Below are 20,812 nucleotides of genomic sequence, written 5' to 3'. Positions count from 1 at the left end.
CACCTCAAAGGCAGTTTCTGCACAGCGTCTGGACAGAGTTCTAATCTCACTTTTGGGATCCTTAGAGCCACTCCCAACTTAGGAATCACAGCCCTGAGTGCTCCTTCCACTTTGGCCTTGACTATCCTCTTTCAGGTCCCGGTATTTCTCCAGGTTCTCATAAACACTGCTGTCCTTTGCTTGTTGTCCACGATCACAGTGTCTGGTTGGTTGGCCCGTGTACCTGTCAGTGTACCAGTATTTCAAGATTTTTTATTATATAAAATACACCAAAAAAAAATTAAGGGTGGGAAAGGGAAGGGGAGAATGGGGTTTTCAAGAAGTCCCATGACCAATCTGGCATCACCAAGACGTTTTGGGAACCCCGGAGGTATTGAGGCTGGTGAAATTCCACCCTCAGGGAAAATGGCCTTGAAGATGTCAGCATCTTCCAAAGTGCCCTGCTCTTCTTCTCCAAATCAACCGTTTCTCTCCTCCCCAAATCCCCCCATAGGAACATGATCAGCTTAGCTAAGGTGTGGGCAGAAGAGGAGAAAGAGAATTACAGCCCTACTAAAGGGAAGGGCTTTTGACTATCCAGGTAGTCCTTACTTAGTGACTTCTTGTTCAGCAACCGTTCAAAGTTACAACAGTGCTCAACAAGAAGACTTATGGCCAGTCCTTGAAGTTGTGGCCCACAGGATCGGGGCACTTGGCAACCGGCCCACAGGTACAATGGTCACAGCTTCCCACAGTCATCCTCACCCCTTGTGATCTTCACTGCCAGCTTCCAAGGAGTCAAGTCAATGAGGAAACCAGCCACCCCCTGAGGTTATGCTTAAGGACTGCACAGGATTCCTTCACCACCACAACCTGAACTCTCATTGTACACTGAAGATCGCATTTAACTTCTTTGTACAAGGTGCCATGACAATAAAAGTAACCTAAATGGATAAATATCCTAGACCTAAAACCCTCACTGGGCTCATGAGGTGTTCAGGAGAGCGACGCCCGTCGTTGCGTCTACTCGTTCCGGCAGGCGATGCAGCATAGGAATCGTTATCCAAACTACCCGGAGGGCATTGAAACAGAGGCAGCGGCTATAATAAACCTCGATCGAAGCTTCCCTTCTCTCGCCGGAGGAGAAGCCGCCAGAAACTGCGCTGCCTTCGCCAACCTCCAAGGACTCCAGGCTTCCCTGGGGGGAAAGCGCCGCTGCTCCTGCCTGGATCGCTTCCCTTTCGGAGGGGGGGGGGCATGCGGCTTTGCACCCCCTCCCAAACGGCCGCCTGGCGGAGGAGTCGGCCGCCTTCGGAGCTGCCCCTCCTGCTCCCCCCCCCCGCCTGCCGGGACCTTCCCAGCAGCGTCTCCAGCCTGGGCACCCGCGGGCTCCTGGGCCGAGAGCGCTGCGGCAAAGGGAGCGGCGGCGGCGGGGGCTGGAGGAAGCCTTGCGATGCAGCTGCCCAGAGCCGACGCCGCCTTGCAGCCTTCAGGGAGGAGACCTGCCCGGGCATCGGACGGGGGCGGCTTCTCCGACGAATGCCGCCTGAGCCTCTGCCGCTTCCAAAGCTCGGCTGGAGACGGAGAAGAGGCCGGCCGAGCGGGCAGGCCTCCTGCTGCTGAGCCTTCCGGCCGGTTGGCGTGAAACAGCGCGGGGCCCCTCCAGCCGGCCGCCCTTCTCCGCGCTGCGGGCAGCCGGGGCAGAGAGGCGGCGAAGGGCGAAGGGAGACGCGCCGCCGCCTGCCGGCCGCTAGGGGCAGCCGCGCTGCGAGGGCCGCGGCCGCTCTGGGAGTACGCTTCCCGCTCTACGGTGACGGTCGCCGGAGGCGGCCTGAGGAGCGGCGCATGCGCGGCGCCTGGCTGGAGTCCCTCGCCGTCCCTTTTTCCCGCCCGCTTCCTCAGTGCTGGGATGGCGGCGGCCCTGGCCCTGCAGGGGGAGTTGGCCCAGGCCGTGGCTTCCGCGCGGGTGCTGGTGGTGGGCGCCGGCGGCATCGGCTGCGAGCTCCTCAAGGACCTGGTGCTCACCGGCTTCGCCCACATCGACGTGGTGAGGCCTGGGAAGCGCGCGGGCGGGCGTGGGGGGAGGGGCAGGCGCTCGCGCGGCTTGGCGCCTTCGGGTCTCCCGCGTCACACACATACACACACGGGAGGGGCGGGGCCTGACGGCGGCGCGCGAAGGGAGCCTCTCCGCTGGCTGTGCGCGCGTAGGCCTCCCGGCGGGCTCTCTGAGAGAAAAAAGGCGGCCGAGGGGCTCCGGCGGAAAGATGGACGAGGGTCGCCGGGAAAGCAGCCCTCCGGGCCCCCGCAGAGCATTCCAGCAGTGACGCTGGAAGGTGGGGAGCTGCGAACGGTGTCCGGAGGGAACCGGCCTCCCTTGCAGCAGAACCTGGGGGGGGGGGCTGACCCTCCCTCTCGGCAGCTGCCCTGATATCCTTCCTTCCCCCCGAGGGATTTGGAGCCCGTCCCACAAGGCTTTTGCAGCCGTTGCATCTCACAAGGCAGTCCTTGACTCCCGGTGTGGTGGCCGCTGACGGTGGAGCCTCCCCGAAAGAGAGCAGGCTACCTTTAAAGCAGTCTCAACCTTGGCGACTTTTAAGTCCTGTGGACTTCAACTCCCAGAATTCCCCAGCCAGCTATGCTTAAAAGTCGCCAAGGTTGAGAAACACTGCTTTAGAGCCTGGAAAGAAATAGTAAAGAACAGTAGCGAGTTCTTTCATAATGGATTTTCCCTTGGGTTGCTGTCGGGGAGTTGGATGAGTGGTTTGTATTTTGAGTTCAGCGCTTCTATTCCTATCTGGAGTCTTACTGCATTTATTCATTGGGTACTTATGAGATCTTATGAAAGTTTGTGCAAGATAGCTAACTTTGTTATAAATAAACCCGTTTGCCTGGATTAGCATATTGCAATTAACATTAACACAACATTAACACAGGGACCTCCCCTCCCCATCCAAGTTAAAACTAGTAAAATGTAATATGTTGTGTGAATGCATTTAATGTGTCTTTATACTTACAGTTTGCCTTTGGTTGCTGCAAGATTGTCAATTCATAATTGAGCTCTTTTTTTCCTGCTGCCAATTTGCAACTCTTTAAAATATATTCCCTGCAAAATTGAAGGGTCAAGTGTTTTGTTTTTTGCAAAACTCCTTAAGATTGGGAAGTGTCCTTTTCAGTGTTTGTGTACTGTGTATTTGGTAGCACCTAATTGTAAAAATAATAGTGAATTAATATTTTCACATAAGGACATGGGGTATGCAGGAAATAGAAAAGACCTAAAATTTCAAACTTTAATATAAAGAAAGAATACAAAAACTATGGAGGATTTCAAATACTATTTTCAGACATCCATCAATCAAATTCCTATATTTCTAGCTTAGATCAGTATACTTTTGCACCTGTATGTGCTGGGTACAGGTTAAAAAGAATTCTGCTAATAAAGCTTAGTTGAGCTACGTTTTACTGATTAATCTCATTCTATAATTTGAGTTCACCAGGAGATAATGGTAGAACAGGCAACATAACTAATTTTATTTTAGAATGCAAAGGAAAATAAATTATTACTTGTTGATTATTGCAAAGTAAAAGCTTGAAAACACAAGTATCTATATTTTTAATATGCATTAGGTTGGATACAGGTTTAATTATGCTGGGAGCAAATCCATTGATACCTTGATTAGCTGAAGTCTCACTGATCTCAGTTATTCTACTTTAAGTATGACTAAACCTGGACCCAGTTCATTCTGTTTGCATTCCAATAATTGTGGGATTATCAAAGAACCTATATGAAGCCCTGAACATACAAAGAAGAGACCCATTTGACACTCACGAATGTATAAGATTGTTGTGCACATAGCAGACAATATTGTGTGAGATATATTCTTTTCGGAACTTGGACTGCTAATTGAAGCAGGCAGTTGAAAAGAATTGAGGATTGAGAAATACTATTTCTTAACTTAATAATTTGTATTCCACAATGACCCAAATCCAGATTGGTGTTCAGCTTTTAACATGAAATTGTATCTAGCTACATTTTTGGAGAAGACTGTGGTGAAAGCAAAGGGGTATCTATCTCTCTGGGTCCTTCCTCATTCATTGACTACAGAGCTTGATCTCTGATATGCATAGAATATGCTTTTGTTAATTCATCTGAATAAATCTGGTAACCACAATTACTATATTTCTAGATTGATCTGGATACCATTGATGTCAGTAATCTCAACAGGCAGTTCTTGTTTCAAAAGAAGCATGTCGGGCGATCAAAAGCTCAGGTAAGAGGAATCCTAAGTATATGTAGTTTCTTATATTTTTCAGCTAATTTGAAATTATTCACCATTTATATCCTCCCTCCCTTTCTTAAGAAATCATTTTAATTTGTTCCTCTCCATTTTTCACTAAACAACAGTTCCTTAAACATTCATTAATTTTATTCAATTTTGTGGCTTCCTAACTCACATATTGCAGCCTTGGGTTAAAAGCAAGTAAACAAGAAATATTAAAAATTTAAAAAGCAGACAAAAAATTACACCTCCAAAGCCATCAAGATCTGGGCACTAAGTAAAATCATTTGTTTAGGACTTAGAGCAGAGGTCCCCAACCCCCGAGCCGTGGCCCAGTATTGGGATGCAGCCAGTTCAGAACTGGGCTGGGCAAGCAGCAGACGAGAGTGCGTGCGCAGCTCCATTTGCATGAGCAGCCGGTGCCTCTATTATTTCATATATCTGTTAATCAGAATGTAGTCCAATATAGCTGACCAACTAGTTCCTTCCTCTAGCTTGTCATTCTATCGTTTCTGCCAGTGATCTTTGCAGTGCCTCTCTTTCTCTCTCCCTCTTCCACACAAGTGTTCATATAGCAACTATTTTGCTTAATGACCAAACACTGGAAGGGACTGCCATCACTAAGTAACAAGAGGGTGTATATACACCAATCTTTTGCTTTCCATCTCGGTTTGCTTTGTGTCTGCCTATTCGTCTTGTAGAATTATTAAAAAGCCATAAGGTCATTTTGACTTACTGTATAAAATTTAGATTTAATTGGTTCTTGAGTATCAATAGATTTTCTTGATCTCTTGCAGGTTGCCAAGGAAAGTGTGCTACAATTTCACCAGCAAGCTAATATTATCGCTTATCATGACAGCATTATGAAGTATGCCTGATTCTTCTTAAGATTTTTAGTGCTTTTATAGCATAGCCTTTATTGTCATTGTACATCATGTACACAACAAAATTGATTTTAACCTCACTGGTGCAATCCATGACAAAAAATACAAGCAACATAAATAGTATAAAGAATAAGACACCAGGAGCTCAAAGCTGCAGTGTCTACACACGCAGCCATCTTGGAACCGAGTGCTTTTTTTTTTCTTGGTGCTTTTTAAAAAAAATGTCTGGTTTTTTGGAAATAATTTCTGTTTGTCACACATATAACTGGATTTCTTCCATAACTTGAAGGATTGTAATATATCAGACTATTTGGATTTTCTTTTTCTACTTAATTCTGATTTAGTAACATAGAATACCTGATAGCTACTGAAACATCATCATCAGCTGTACATATTCCAAACAAAGATATATATTCACTAGATATCTGCCTAGATAATAATGCGGTCAATTTTATTCAGAAAATAAAATGTTTTGTTTGGATCCTAACTTTTACTTAAAGAAATAGGTTGTGGAAAGAACAGCAACCTTCTATCAATTAGCTTTCCAGCTAATTAAAATAAATTAAATTGAAATAAAACATTTTATTTTTCTTCAAACTGTTTTAATCTATTAACTGAAAAAGTATTTTTGAATTATTTTTTAACCAGTAGAATTACAAACTTAGTGATTTGATGTTTGGAAAAGATTGTATTCATATAGGTTTCACTTGACACGCTTAATTAAAACAGATATGTGCTCTTTTTGCAGCGCTGATTATAATGTGGAATTTTTTCGACAGTTCACCCTAGTAATGAATGCCTTAGATAACAGAGGTGAGATATCTCTTTGCATCTTACATTTTTAAATGGGTCCCACAGACAAACACTTTCGTAACCTCAAATAACCTCAAATATCTTTTTCAATGTATTTTATAATAAGATGGGAGGCATAGATAAACATGAGAGTAATATTTAAGAATTCATGTTAAATGCTCTAATTGCAAGCTGCTGATTTAATTGTTGCTCAGTGATCAAAGTGAACAATATCTTCTTATAGAGGGCACAGGGAATGGTCTTGAATGACAGAAGAACTGCTGCTCATGCAGTAGTCAGAAACAAATTTGAGAAAACATCAGACAAGCCCCCCCCCCCCCAAAGAACCATGGTGGTGGCGCAGTGGTTAGAATGCAATACTGCAGGATACTTCTGCTGACTCTCATCTGCCTGCAGTTCACATCTCACCAGGCTCAATGAGGACTCATATTGTTGAGGGCAATAAGCTGACTCTGTAAACCGCTTTAGAGAGACCTGTGAAGCAGTGTATAAGTCTAAGAGCTATTGTTAGCGCTATGTTCACACAAAGATAAAAGGAGGGAGAAGAGAAGCACATTCAGACCTGTAAGATCGGTTACAAAAAAACAGTCCCAATTTATATGGCTGTCAAGCTCTGCCCAAAAAATGACATAGAACAATCAGTCAAAGTTCAGTTTGTTATTTGCTTCCATCAAATAGACCGAATCTTATCAGACTAAACATATAATTACTCTTGTTCTAAGGTGAATCTATGGGACGCGTGCCAGAAGTGGCATGCAGAGCCCTCTGTGGGCATGTGCACCGTCGCCAGCTGCCCTTGCTTCTGGCACGCGGAGGCCAGCTGGTCTTCGTGTGCGCCAGAGCGCTGGAGACCAGTGGGCCAGGACATATTCTAGGAAGTGGCTATCCTAAATCTCTTCCTCTGGATTGTGTTGCTTCTTGTCAGGCTCCCTTTCTTGGAATGTGCTCGCTTTTTTCTAGAAACTGTTACGTTACTGTGGTCCATCACGCTAACCCTTCCATAGGCCCTCAACATTAGCCTAAGTTTTTAGAAAAAAATAGAATAATGAAGTTGGGAGGTACCTTGGAGGTCTTCTAGTCCAACCCACTGTTTGAACAGGAGACCCTATACCCGTGATGGCTAACCTTTTTTGGCTCGCGTGCCAAAAGCGGGGGGAGTTAGGGGGTAGTGCATGGACGTGCCACACCCATAATGCTATGTGCGCGACCCCACCGTGCATGCGTGTGTGCTCTCTCCCCCCCCCCACCTGCTTTTGGTGCGCTTTTTTCGCCCTCCCCAGGCTCCAGAGGCTTTCTAGGAGCCTGGGGAGGGCAAAAACAGCCTCCCTCGCCTTCCCCTGAGACCCTCTGGAGGCTTCAGGAGCTTCCCTGAAGCCTCCAGAGGGCGAAAAATGGCCTCAAAAGAAGGCCGGAGTCAGCTGACGCACTGGGTAATAAATGGTTCCACGTGCCACCTATGGCACACGTGCCATAGGTTTGCCATTATGGCCCTATAGCATTCCAAACAAATGGTTCTTCAGTCTTCTTGGAAAATCTCCAGTGATGGATCACTTACAACTTCTGGAGGCAAGCCATTTCATTGATTAATTGTTCTCACTGTCAGGAAATGTGTCCTTACTTCTAAGTTAGATCTCTTCTTTTGATAATGTTCCACCCGTTACTTCTTGTCCTGCCCTTAGGTGCTTTGGAGGATAGGCTGACCTGTTCTTCTCTGAAGCCCCTTAAATATTGGGAGACAGCTATTATAGTCAGGTCTATCTCATAGGACTGACATCACTGTACTTTCGGGAGAAATATGGCAGTATTGAACCTAGCTCTCTTGGTCCTTGGAAGTCAGTAATGGTCATCTCTTTACCCAGCTGCCCGTAACCACGTGAACAGGATGTGTTTGGCTGCTGATATCCCTCTGATAGAAAGTGGAACCGCAGGCTATCTTGGGCAAGTCACAGTTATCAAAAAGGTAAGACATGATTGTCTTTCTGGTCTCTGGTGTTGCAGCATTACAATCCTCAAAATTTATCAATACTCACACTGCGGTCATTTTTTCATGATTTTTTCTTCAACAGGGAGTGACAGAGTGTTATGAATGTCATCCTAAACCAACCCAGAAAACGTTTCCAGGCTGCACCATTCGGAACACTCCTTCCGAACCCATCCACTGCATTGTGTGGGCAAAGTATTTATTCAAGTAAGCTGCCCCTCTTGAAGGGGAAAATGCCATTCTCCTGTGGCAAATTTCAGAAGAGCTCTGCTACTCTCTGCTCGTAACTCCTTGAGCTGCTGGGCTTCCTTATCTGGTGAATATAGATTTATCAGCTAGGACTATTGTGTGGATGATCCCACCCTGTAGAAGAAACCTGGACGTAACAAATCCTTACAGTTAACCTGCTGCAAGTCTAAACACAAGGAAGACACGTTGCCCTGTCCTGTTCAGTTGCAGCTGCCATCAGTGCCTGTTTTCTGTGAAAACTTCTCTTTTTGTAATAATTCTTCAGAGATTCTTTTTCTAACATTTGCACTGGGTGATGAATACCAGCAGGGCCCTTTTGGATAAATCCCAGTAGTTGCAGTCTGGTACATTTGACCTTGAGAAGACGACTCTGAGGAGGATACAGGGACACTTGTGAAACTCCTCTAAGGATGATAGAAGACCAAAACCTGTCTTTGTCACTGCATGACATAATGGATTAAATTAGAGGAAAGCAAATTCCAACTGAATGTCAGAGAATCTTCCTTAACAATAAATATATTTGAGGATAGAGCTTGGAGGAGATAGTAGACTGCTATGTAGAAGAGGAAGGTTTACTACAGATAATCCTTGACTTATGACCACAATTGGAACTGACATTTCAGTCACTAAGCAGACAATTGTCATGAGAGTCATCAGATGAGCAGATCTGATTTTACCAGTGGTTTTACTGCAGTTAAGCAGGTTGATAAGTGAATCACAGAGTCATTAAGCAAGTCCAACTTCCCCAATTGACTTTGCTTGTCCGTTGTCTGCTGGGAAGGTTGCAAATTGCGACCACTTGACTACAAGGTGCTGCAACTGTTGTAAATGGGAGCTGGTTGCCAAGCACCCAAACTTCAATTCTGACTCCAGGATGGTACAATCCTTGTAACTTCAAGGGCGATCATTAAACTGTTGTTAAATTGGACTAAAGTCAGCAGACATTCCAATAAACCAAATGGATAATTGCTCTTCAAATGTATTTGTAAAGAAAAAAGGTGATATGTGTATGTGCATATTCACATTCTTTGTTCACCATGAAATTGTATATTTTGTATGTTTGAACCCACAGCCAACTATTCGGAGAAGAAGATGCTGATCAAGAGGTGTCTCCTGACAGAGCTGATCCTGAAGCTTCTTGTAAGTGTGAAATTCTTCTTTGTTCTTGAGTAAATGAGCCCTTTACTCTGCCTGTTGGAGGCCAAGAACCTTTCACTGCTTCTCACCAGGCTTTTCTCCCAGAGGCCAGCCCAGCGTGTTCCATTCTCCTTGCCACAAAAGCATCGCTATCCGGACCATCCAAGTCTTATCCCTTTCCTTAAAAGGGTTTGGATTAAGAAGACTTAGAATAACTTTTTTGTCACTTTGAATGTACACTAATCAGCATACATTGAAAGGAAATTTAGTAGCTTACAGATCTCAAAGGGTCACCACTTCCAATATATACTACATAAACATGACAAGATAATTACAAAATTATGCATATACCCACATATATTATTATATGACACAGAGAAACAACACAGTCTAGTTTGGATGTATACATGTACGTGGCGAGAAAAACAAATCTTGCAAGTTTACCAGACGGGTGGCATAGGAAGCAAAGCTGTTACAGAATCTGGTAGTTGTGCTAGAAATACTTTGAAACCTCCTCCCAAAGGGGAGCAACAGAAGCAGACCGTGAAGTGGATGTGTGGTGTCTAACAATGTTTTGAGCTCTAAGCACACAGCACTTATAAGCAGTACCCTGAATGACAGGAAGCTAGCTTTCTATAATCTCCACTGTCCTTACCACACTCTGTATGGACTTTCTATCTGAGGCACTGCAGTCACCAAATCAAACAGTGATACACTTCGTTAAAATGCTCTCAATCATGCCTCTGTAGAAAGTGGCCAGATAGAAGGAGAAAGATGCTCTCTTCATCCGATGCAGGAAATGCAAAAAGTAACATGTCTTCAGAATATTTCATATGTCCAACCAACTTGGTAATCTGAATAATACCCACAATCACCTTTGTGGGCTGTCTTCCTAAGAAGTACCTGCTCTTTGCCCAGTAAAAGATCTTGGGCAAAATATCTTAGTAATGAGTGTGAAATGTTCCTTTGTTAACAGGGGAGCCAGCAGAAGTGGAGGCTAGAGCAAGAGCCTCAAATGAGGACGGGGACATCAAACGGGTTTCAACGAAGGAATGGGCTAAATCCACAGGCTATGATGCAGTTAAGCTTTTCACTAAGGTAGGGCAGGCTCTGTGTTTATATCTGTACAAGCTGAAGAAAAACAGAACAGTGGACTTGTTTCCATGGGGCCTATTTGTATACCGGGAGGTAGTGATGAAATTAAATGAAACACGGAACCACTGTAGTCATCGCTTTTTAATTTTAAACAGTTGTACATTTTTAAAAATTTAAAATTGTAATGCACTTCAATGTATGTATTAGTGATATATCCTCTATACCTGGTGAATCTATATAGCCCAGCTTGGTTGCTGTGGGGCATTGATCAGCTGCATTTAAGCTGTTTTGATCAGGGGCATTTAAGAGAAAGGAAGCTGTTTCCATACTGTAAAACGGGTCCCCAACCCTAGGGCCATGGTGTGGTAGAGGCCTGTGGCCATGTACTCGCAGTTCCATTTGCACAAGTAGTGGGCACACACACACACACACACACACACACACACACACGTGAAGCTGTATTTGCCTTGCTCCCTCACCGTCCTCTTCCTCTTGCGCTGGTAAAGGAATGCGAAAACTCCAAAGGCTCCCAGCTGCATTCACACTCTTCGTATTGTTTTAGAGAAAGCACTGTTTTTCATAGCGACAGGCCGTACATTTGAGAAGGGAGAGCTGCTAAAATAGCAAGAAGGTGGACAAATGTTTGTATCAGGTGAGGACCATTTTTGGTCTGGGGGCTATACTCTATACCCGAGGAGTGCAGTGGGATAAGGTGGTGATTGACATGACCTTTATTACATTTTTTTATGGGCCATTAGGCTACTTCAGTTTATGTTAAACCTTTAGTGTTCACAAATAGAATATAGCATGTTTACTAATGTTGCTGTCTTTATCAAATTTACACAAGATTGCATTCAGCAATTTCAGGTATTCCAGAAATTTATTATCAGCAAATGTCAAGATTCAGCATATCTTTGAAAGAGTTCTGTTGTAATATTCCCAATCAGCCCTAACCAGAGAGCTGTTAATATTTCTGGCAAACAAGAACATCACTTAATAAGCTTTCTTTCCAAATCTGGTTTTCTAGCTTTTCAAAGATGATATCGGGTATCTGTTAACAATGGATAAGCTCTGGAGAAAAAGGAAACCACCTATTCCTCTGGACTGGAATGAAATACAAAATCAAGGTAAGAATTTTTAGATTAAGAGTTGAAAATAACTGAATCAGCCTCCAGCAGAACTGATCAGTGTATTTACATCATTTATTTAGTGCTGATCCCAGAATATTCGTTTGAAGGATGTGATCGTACCAATTTAAATTTGACAAGTTGCTCTTTTAATTTTTATGCCATCCAACTACCAAAGGACTTTGAGTGGTAACAAATAAAAAACATCAAAAAAGAAAATACAATCATTTTTATTTATTTATTTAATGTCCACAACTGCCCATCTCATATACATGACTGGCTAGCACACACAATTTCACAAAAACCAAACCATCAAAACAATTGAAAAACAAAACCATCAAAATACAACTACACTGGTTAAAAACTAATTAAAAATAAAATGGGAAAGTACCTTCCAAAACTTACAATCAATTAAGTTTTGTGCATTCCAAAACTTCAAAATATCTTGCAGCTCCATATTTTGGTTGAATCCTTAACTGAATGACTAGACCAGGTTGTCCATAAGGTCAGGTTGGAGCCAATCTCGCCTCAGGGATGATGTTCCACAGGAAAGATGCCATGACGGAAAAGGCTCTCCTCTTGGGTTCTGCCAAATGAAGCTCCTCGGCAGGCACAATCCCCCTTCTGCTGGACTGGATGATACAGGTTGACGTAACCAGGAAGTGGCAGTCCCTCAGATAACCTGGCCTCGTGTTACGTAGGGCTTTAGAGGTCATAACAAGGCACCTTGAATTTGGAAGAAGACAAGCAACCAAGGCAGATTGTGAAGCAGAGGGAGGACGTCTATTGTTCTAGGGTTATACGTAACTGCCCAAGCCATTGCATTTTGCACCAGCTGCAGCTTCTGGGTGCTCTTCAAGAGCAGTCCCATGTGGAACACATTAGTCCATTTGGGAGGTGACCATGGCGTTAATGACTCTGGGTAGATTGCAAACTGCTTTTGTTGCCCAGTGATCAAAGTGAACAAGACCCTCTTGTAAAGGGCATAGGGAATGGCCTTGAAGGACAAAACTTCTGCTTGTGCAGTTGCACTAAAGCCCTCCTAGCAACACTTGCTCCTCATGCTGGAGTCATAAGGTCAAAAGGACCCTCAGATTGGACACTGGGTCTATTTGGAGTTGTGCCACCCCATTCAGCACCAAAGATGGCCTAGGTCTACAACTGATAGGCCCCAAAACAAAGTAACTTGGTCTTGTCAAGGTTGAGCTGAAGCCTTTCTGTTCCCCACCCAAACTCATACAGCCTCCAGATCTTGAGGAAGGTCATCAACAGCACTATTGAATTTGCCGTGGGCAAAGTGAGGGCCTACGGAGTCATCCCCCTCAACCAATGTTGACTGGAACCAGCCCCAGAGGAAATGAGAACTACTGTAAACAGTGTTTCCAGTATCTAACCCATGGAGCTGGCTCAGAAGAATATAAATACAAATACAAATAAAACAAATGGAACAGAACAGAAATCAGCATATATTAACATGAAATTTTATTGCATTCAGCTCTCAAAAGATAACCATTATACATACAGATGACACAGAAAAACATTAACATCTAGTTTAAATGTATACATATATGTGGGGGAGGGGGATCCTATGAATTTACAAAATGGATGGCATTAGGAACAGATCCACCCAAATTAGGAATACTACAGAATCTAGCAATCATGCTATAGATATTTCAAAACCTCCCAGAGGGGAGCAACAGAAACAGACCATGAAGTCGGGGTGTGTGGGCTCTAACAATGCTTTGACCTCTAAACACATAACACTTATAAGCAGTATCCTGAATAACAGGAATGAGCTTCCTATAATCTTCTCTGCTGTTGTTACTACTCTCTGTGTGGACTTTCTATCCGAGGCTCTGCTAACATCAAACCAAACAGTGATGCAGTTTGTTAAAAATGTTCTCAATTGTGCGTCTGCAGAAAGTGGCCAGGGCAGAAGTAGAAAGATGCACTCTTCTCATTCATGCAAATGCTGGTTTGCACGCTTCACTAAGCTTGCATACTTCCTCAATAGCACGATGGATGGTTTCAGAAGCCACTGAGAAATCAGAAAGCACAAGGGTAAATACACCACCTGCATCCTGATTTCACCCCAGGTCATCTATAATTGAAGTGTGACCAAAGCTGACTAAACGCTAAATCCCAGCCTGAAACTGGACTGGAACAGATCTAGATGATTCATTTCCTCCAGGGTTCTCATCAGACTTACCACCACCTCAACAATCTTCCCACAAAGTCATCAAAAACCATTGATTGAAGGATTTCCTTGAGTTGATTGCATTTCACGAGTGCTGGTGTGAAAATGTTAAAAATGTTTGTGTTATAGATGTTATGTATAAAATACTAAATACAGTAAAGCCTTAAAGTAATGAACTTTTCAGAGCGGAGGGGTTTCAAATCAGGCAGTTGTGAAGGTCACTTTGGGTTGCCTTTCCAGCGTTGAAACCGTTGTCCTTCGACTGTTTGAAGGCCCGTTTTTCTCTCTCTGCAAAGAGGTTTGGATCACAGCAGAAACCAGGCTGTGGCTTCAGGCATGCGTTTGTGTTTGTAATAGTTGTAGAGTGAGTGGAAGCCTCATTGTCATAATGTACAAATAATATGTTTGATGTGAAATTGCATTCTGTTTAGAATGTTTTAAAGAACAATTTGCTCAGTTTTTCTTTTCTTTTCCATCTGAAGACAGCAACACATCTAATCAGCAGGATGAACCTCCTTTGGGCCTCAAGGATCAGCAGGTTTTAGATGTAAAGAGCACTGCACATTTGTTCGCTAAGAGCATAGAGACCCTGAGAGTTCAACTGGCAGAAAAAGGTGATGGAGCTGAGCTTGTATGGGATAAGGTTAGTTCAGCAAATGTTCGAGAGTCTGTTGAATGCAGAGGAGTAAACCAGCCTGCTACCTAAGAAGTAGCATTGCATACTATTGAACAGAGCCAGAAAGCGCTATTTAAGATGAAATAAATGACGTAGAGTCCAAGATTGACTTGAAGGCTGATAAATGGATCAAAATGTTCTTTACTGGATAAATGTGTGTGGGAAAAGTTTTGAAAATATATGAAACTGAAAAAAAAATGACCATATAGTTAACTTTATATTTCATGATATATAGATATTTTCTTGTTAACCGAAGGTAGAATCTTGATTGCAGGATGAGCCTTCTGCCATGGATTTTGTCACTTCTGCTGCAAACCTCAGGATGCATATCTTTAGTATGAACATGAAGAGCAAATTTGATATTAAATGTAAGTTCTGGTTTCCCTGAGTTTTAAAAAATATTTTCTGTGCCATTTCCACATACAGGAAAAGCATATTATTTCTGCTTCCTTTTCAGCAATGGCAGGAAACATTATCCCAGCTATAGCTACTACCAATGCCATAATAGCTGGTCTGATAGTGCTAGAGGGACTAAAAATTCTCTCGGGAAAAATTGAGCAGTGCAGAGCGGTAAGTATGGTGCAACTAAGTACTTTTCTCTTCTTCTTGGCCCTCTTGAATACATGGTTTGTTTTCTCTTCTCTAAGATTTTCCTGAATAAACAACCTAACCCCAAAAAGAAGCTGCTTGTTCCATGTGCTCTGGACCCCCCCAATCCTAACTGCTATGTTTGTGCGAGTAAACCAGAAGTGACGGTGAAGCTTAATGTCTACAAAGTCTCTGTTCTAACCCTGCAAGACAAGGTAAAGCAGCTGCGCTTTTTCCATTCAATTCCTGCTTGAACAGCGTTGATAGAATGCTCCTCCCCAGAATCTCTGCCCCAAGACTGATTTTTAACATTCTTGTTTTTAATTTAGAGAGAAAGGGAGAAAGAATCTTAGCATCTGAAAGTATATTTTTATCTAACAGATAGTTAAAGAGAAATTTAATATGGTAGCGCCTGACGTCCAAATAGAAGATGGAAAGGGAACTATTCTCATCTCTTCAGAAGAAGGAGAAACGGAAGGTATGAAATTAAAGTTAAAACCAGAGAGTGAATATATTAAAAAAAAACATTAAGGAGAAAACACTTCTCAACTCTATATGTTACATTTCATCAGAATTATTCAGCCCAAACTCCAATCCCGCCACAATGGAAACAAACACCTTTTTTTTCTGAGAAGCACATTACACTGTATTCTGGTTATAATTAATTTAACAAACATATTCTCTTCTCAATTCACCTTTGCAACTGAACTAACTCAAGGAAAAATTTGCTGCTTAGCCAGGTCATCATCCCTTATTCTCCTTTCTTTTCCAAGAAGCAAAAGAGGACCGGGGAGGGGGGATTGCCCTTCTTCAGCCACTTTTAAAGCAGGAAAGATTCATAAACACAAATGAAAGCATGGACGTTCCTTTTTTTCAGTGGCTTCTTTGGGAATCCAATTCTCCTTGTGTACTTGCTAGAAGTGTGAGATGCAAGGAAAAGGGTACTTACGATGGGAAAAATGGAAAGGAATAAATGAGGTTTGGACACTGACTCATCTGGACAAATATGGAAGTGGAAGAGATAAATGAAAGCATCCATAGGAAAGAAGTCCTATCATGAGCTGAACTATAAATAGGAATGCATATTGGGCTGGAAGATGGCATGCTTGAAGTTAGAGATGGGGGTTGAGTAAGAATGTATGTTTAGTCACTGTTGAAGCAACTCTTTGTGAGGACAAAGAAGGAGTAATTGTGTAAACACTGGCTTTAGTGCTTCCATAAAACCTTCACTTTTTTTATCCATATTCTTTTTTCAAATATGGTACATGCATCTCCCTTTTTTCCAGTCAAAGTAAAAAACTGACTATAATTCAATGTTTTACCAGCCTTGTGTTTGATTATTATAACAATTTTGTAGGTTGTTTTCATAAAACATTGCATGTGTCCTTTCTCTGATTTCCTTTCTTGCTTACAGCAAATAACCACAAGATGTTGTCAGAATTTGGGATACGAAACGGCACTCGGCTACAAGCAGATGACTTTTTGCAGGATTATACCCTACAGATCAATGTGCTACACAGGTGAGGAAGGTCAAATCCAACTTTATGAGGCATTGCTGAAATCAGAATTCCTACGGAAAGAATGACAGGGATCTTGCTAGTAGAGAGATCAAATCTGTGGCTTTTCTTGGCCAATTACCAGAACCTAGAGCAGGCTCAGAAACACGTCTTCTCATTAACCATGCAGCCATGGCCATATAGAAGCTTATTCTTGTGTGTATTTTTTTGAGCAGCGAAGACCTTGCAAAAGATTTGGAATTTGAGGTTGTTGGCGATGAGATCATTGGTCCCAAATCAGAACCGTCCACCAAAAATATCACCAATGGAAGTGATGATGGAGTTCAGCCCTCAACATCTACAGGTAAGAAAAAACAATATTGCTGATATATTTTGGATGTTTTGGCAGCCATGTTGCATGTTGAAATGTAAGCTGTTTGAAGAGAACTAATTGTTTTGTACATTTTGTAATATTCTTTAAAATACACAGATTTTACTTAATCCTCTGAATAAGGATTACACCAATTTCTTTCCTACTAGGCTGGTCTTGTCCTCACAATCATGTCTTCCTCTCTCCTTGGCCAGACATTTTAGGAATTAAAGTGGTTTAACAATTCACATCCTTCACTGCAAATGTCAGGTTGTGACATATTCATAAAAGATTGTTCTCGAACAGCAGAAAGTACTGATAGAAATAAAACCACAAACTCTTGCGGTAAACTTGCATTTTAAAGAAAAGCCAGTTTGTTCTATGATGCTTCTTTGCTTTCCAGCTCATGATGATGATGATGATGATGTTATGATTGTTGAGACTGAAGAAGGTCCATCAAACAATGCCGATGACACAGAAGCTAAGAACCGCAAGAGAAAGCTTGATGACAAAGAATACACTGGTGCGAAAAGAATGCGATCCGAGCTACCAGATGACCAACAGGATGATGTGATAGCCCTGGACTGAGGGCTGCCATGCCAGAGGGTGTGCCAAAAGGCCAATGGAAAGGAGGTGTGAATAGCTGTATCAGCCCGAATTGCAGAATCTCTGCCATTGTCATTCCGTCATATTTAGATCTTTCCCAGTATGCTATTTGAAATGTACTGGATTATCTTATCCATTCAAGCACAGTCACAAAATTAAGCTCTCCATAATGTTTGAAAGCTGAATTGATAAAGGAAAACAAAGGAACCCCGGATTAGTGAAGAGTTATCAATTGGTAAATTTTCAGAACATTTCAATTCTGGCTTAAAAAAATATTTCTTAGCCTAGTTCTTGCAATTTGTCACACCTTCAGAACTAAATTTGAAAATGAAGGTGAGCTGTGTTTCAAGTAGTCATTGGACGCTATGTAAATTACTGTAAAACGATTTACTCAGTCAGCTGGTAGTGCCTGCTGTGTGAAAAATGGATGTTGGTGTAGTGTTAGAGTTTCAGATTATTTATATAGGATGTTATGTAAAACTTAACTGCTACTCTACCAGCCATCTAATGGACCAAGTAGATACACTAGCTGTAAACTACATCTGTTGGCACAGACCATCTGTGTCCTGACCTGAGGATTTTTAAAGTGACTTCATAATACTGTACTAACTTTGATCTTAAGCATCCACAAACATACTGCAGGGCTTTTGAAAAATATTCTTTGTTGGCATTGAAAAGGGAGGGGTTTTTTAAATAAAAATTTTTGTCACTGATTGTCAGAAAAAAATCATTATTTGCCATGAGAGCATTTAAATCAACTTCTTGAAGTGATTTCACTATGTCAAAGTGTGAAAAGTGGGTGGAAATATCTAACTCAACTGCAAGGAATAGCAACAATCAATGCATTTCCATAAAAACAAAACATGAATGTGACATCAAAAAGCAATTCCGTTTATCTCTTGAGAGATGGCAGATGCAAGTAAAGACTTCTCATCATTTCTCTCTCCCACTGTATTCAAATCTTAGAATGAGAGTTCTGCTACTTGTATTCAAAGGATATATATAACCAAGGTGCTCATTTATCGCCTTTGCAGCATCTCTCTTACATATATGGCACTACAATCAGTACATATCCTATACCTGATCATTTTTTCCCTGTAGAGAGTGCAAATGTTAGAAAAGAAGGGATTAGAAGAGAGTAAACAGGCACATATGGGGAATACACTAGGACAGTGATGGCGAACCTATGACACGCGTGTCAGTGCTGACACGCGTAGCCATTTGGGGTGACACGCACAGGATTTCATGCGATTCATCCTCGGCTCCTGCACGGCCGCCGAGGATGAAAGAATCTGTGCTGGAGGAACGGGGGGGGGGGCGGGACGTGTGATCTCCCCCACCCACACTCACTGTATCACCGCCGCCCCTTTCTGAGCGCAGGGGCTGCTGGTAAGGCGTGCGTGCTGTGCGCACACACGTCATCAGCGCGGCGAGGGAGGACCCGCAGGAGAGGAGCGCGGGAACAGTGCGCGCCTCTCTCCAGTCAGGCCGGCACAGAGAGTCTACTCCTGGGACTGTCGGTTACGACCGCACCACACTTATCTCAGTTCATGGCAGGGCTGTGGAGTCTGCTGCTTCCAGCTCCACGTCCTCATCAACATGCCGCTCCGGCCTGCCCCTGCTATGAATATTCATATTCTTCGCCCTCGCGTCACTAGGAATATTCATAGCAGGGGCGGGCTGGAGCGGCATGTTGATGAGAACGTGGAGCTGGAAGCAGCCGACTCCACAGCCCTGGTTCACGGCACCCCAAACAAGTTCAATAATATCAAGGGCAACATACGAAATCGACTGATGAACAAAGAAGTTACTAAGCAGGTATGTTAAATAATTTGTTTTTGGTTTATTAAATACAATTATATATTGCAATTATACATTTTTGTAGTTTAAATTATAAATTGCGCAAAATTATGTTTTTGTCGAAGTGACACACAACGCGAGTTATGCTCGATTTTTTGCCGATTTTTGACACACCACGCCAAAAAGGTTGCCCATCACTGCACTAGGAAGAGGCACAAGCACATTCCTTTCAATATGTATTCTCCATTGCTTACTTTCTTCTGTGCGCTGCTTGGGGAATCCAAGCATGGGTTAACTTTGTCCATTAGCCTAGAGACTGAGTTACATATTTGTTGACCACGCCTCCTCTGACTGCCCAGTTTTTTAATTCAGTCCAGCCTTAAAGAGATGCAAAAAATTTTCTCCTCTAGGATAATAGACAAAATTAGCTCATTTGACTTGGATTTTTCCTCTTTTTTTGGTACGTGTTTGATTACGGATCGTTGGTGTTCGTTTCCTTAAAATTATAGAACTCGCGGTTCCTTTTTGACTAGCGCCTGCAGGAACGTTCACCAGGAGGATTACTCGCTGGGCGTCTGAACAGCTCTCATCAGTAGAGGGTTGGTTCGTCGCTCTCGTCCCTGATAAGCGGCCGTGGTGAGAGTTGGTTCACTGCTCGTGTTGGCGCAGGGCTCAGCAACCCGCTGCTATTGCCTCCCATTCTCTTTGCTTGCCGCTGAGAAAGTAGCGTGACCTCCAGCGGGCGGAATTGTCAGGCATGGGTCGCTGTTTCCAGCGCTTTGGGAGCCTTGCCGCCGCTGCGCAGTTTCAGGTGAGTCAGCCGCGCCATTTCGGCTGCTGGTGTTCCGCCCCCTCTCCCTCCGGACAGTGAAAGACGTTGGCCATTTTTTGGAGGCACTTTTGAATTTTGCGCCGACACAGTAGTTGGCACCAGCCATTTGAACCGTTAGTGCCTTTGCACCAAATCGACAACAGGAAGGGGTGGAGTTTGCCTTTCGCGCTCAACTGCGATTGAGTACAGAGAGAGTCATTGTGCTGCAGAGGTCGGTTCGCCGCCATTATTTAGCACCGTTCCCAATTCCTCCAGCGGGAATCCAGGGCTGGTCCCCCGATCTTCCCACACCATTGGGGAGGGATATGGATGAGGGGGATTTGGGGCCCCGATCTATCTCAGATCTATCTGCGGTGGGCCTGACGACTAGTCAGGCATCCCTGCAATCAGCCTGCGGCGACGTTCACACTCACAGCCGCAGGAATGCAGGTGGGCCCAACGAGCCATCGTTCTGGTACAGTGGCCGCTGCTCCTAGCTGCCACCAGTATGCCCGTACCGGGCCATACCGCCCGGAATCCACCACTGCTACGTTCCTCTCAGTCCCTGGGGATGAGGGCAGAATCTGGCCTGCACATGGCTACCTGATGTAATTTTCAGAGAGCTGAGAACTTTATTAACCTCCATTCTCCGTGTTTTTGTTAAAAGATTTAGATTTTAATAGACTTGTTGGGTGGATTAAATAAGTAAAGAACAATCTTACTTCA

General features: G+C 43.4%; 1 protein-coding gene across 1 annotated transcript; it reads left to right on the top strand.

Moving 5' to 3' along the window:
• Positions 1-1,803: 1,803 nt before the first annotated feature.
• Positions 1,804-18,189, top strand: UBA2 (ubiquitin like modifier activating enzyme 2). Its single transcript, XM_032230648.1, has 17 exons — positions 1,804-2,026; positions 4,164-4,247; positions 5,054-5,124; positions 5,889-5,953; positions 7,813-7,913; positions 8,020-8,141; positions 9,256-9,323; positions 10,297-10,418; positions 11,443-11,542; positions 14,222-14,382; positions 14,690-14,783; positions 14,873-14,985; positions 15,063-15,218; positions 15,385-15,481; positions 16,418-16,523; positions 16,736-16,863; positions 17,273-18,189. Exons 1-17 carry the CDS (start codon positions 1,889-1,891, stop codon positions 17,455-17,457), a joined length of 1,911 nt encoding a protein of 636 aa, XP_032086539.1. The 5' UTR covers positions 1,804-1,888; the 3' UTR covers positions 17,458-18,189.
• The last annotated feature ends 2,623 nt before the right edge of the window (positions 18,190-20,812 follow it).

This window comes from Thamnophis elegans, chromosome 14, assembly GCF_009769535.1.
Source record: "Thamnophis elegans isolate rThaEle1 chromosome 14, rThaEle1.pri, whole genome shotgun sequence".
Taxonomy (NCBI): Eukaryota; Metazoa; Chordata; class Lepidosauria; order Squamata; family Colubridae; genus Thamnophis; species Thamnophis elegans.
The sequence above is the reverse complement of the archived record's forward strand: the minus strand, read 5'-3'. Positions and strand labels throughout refer to the sequence as shown.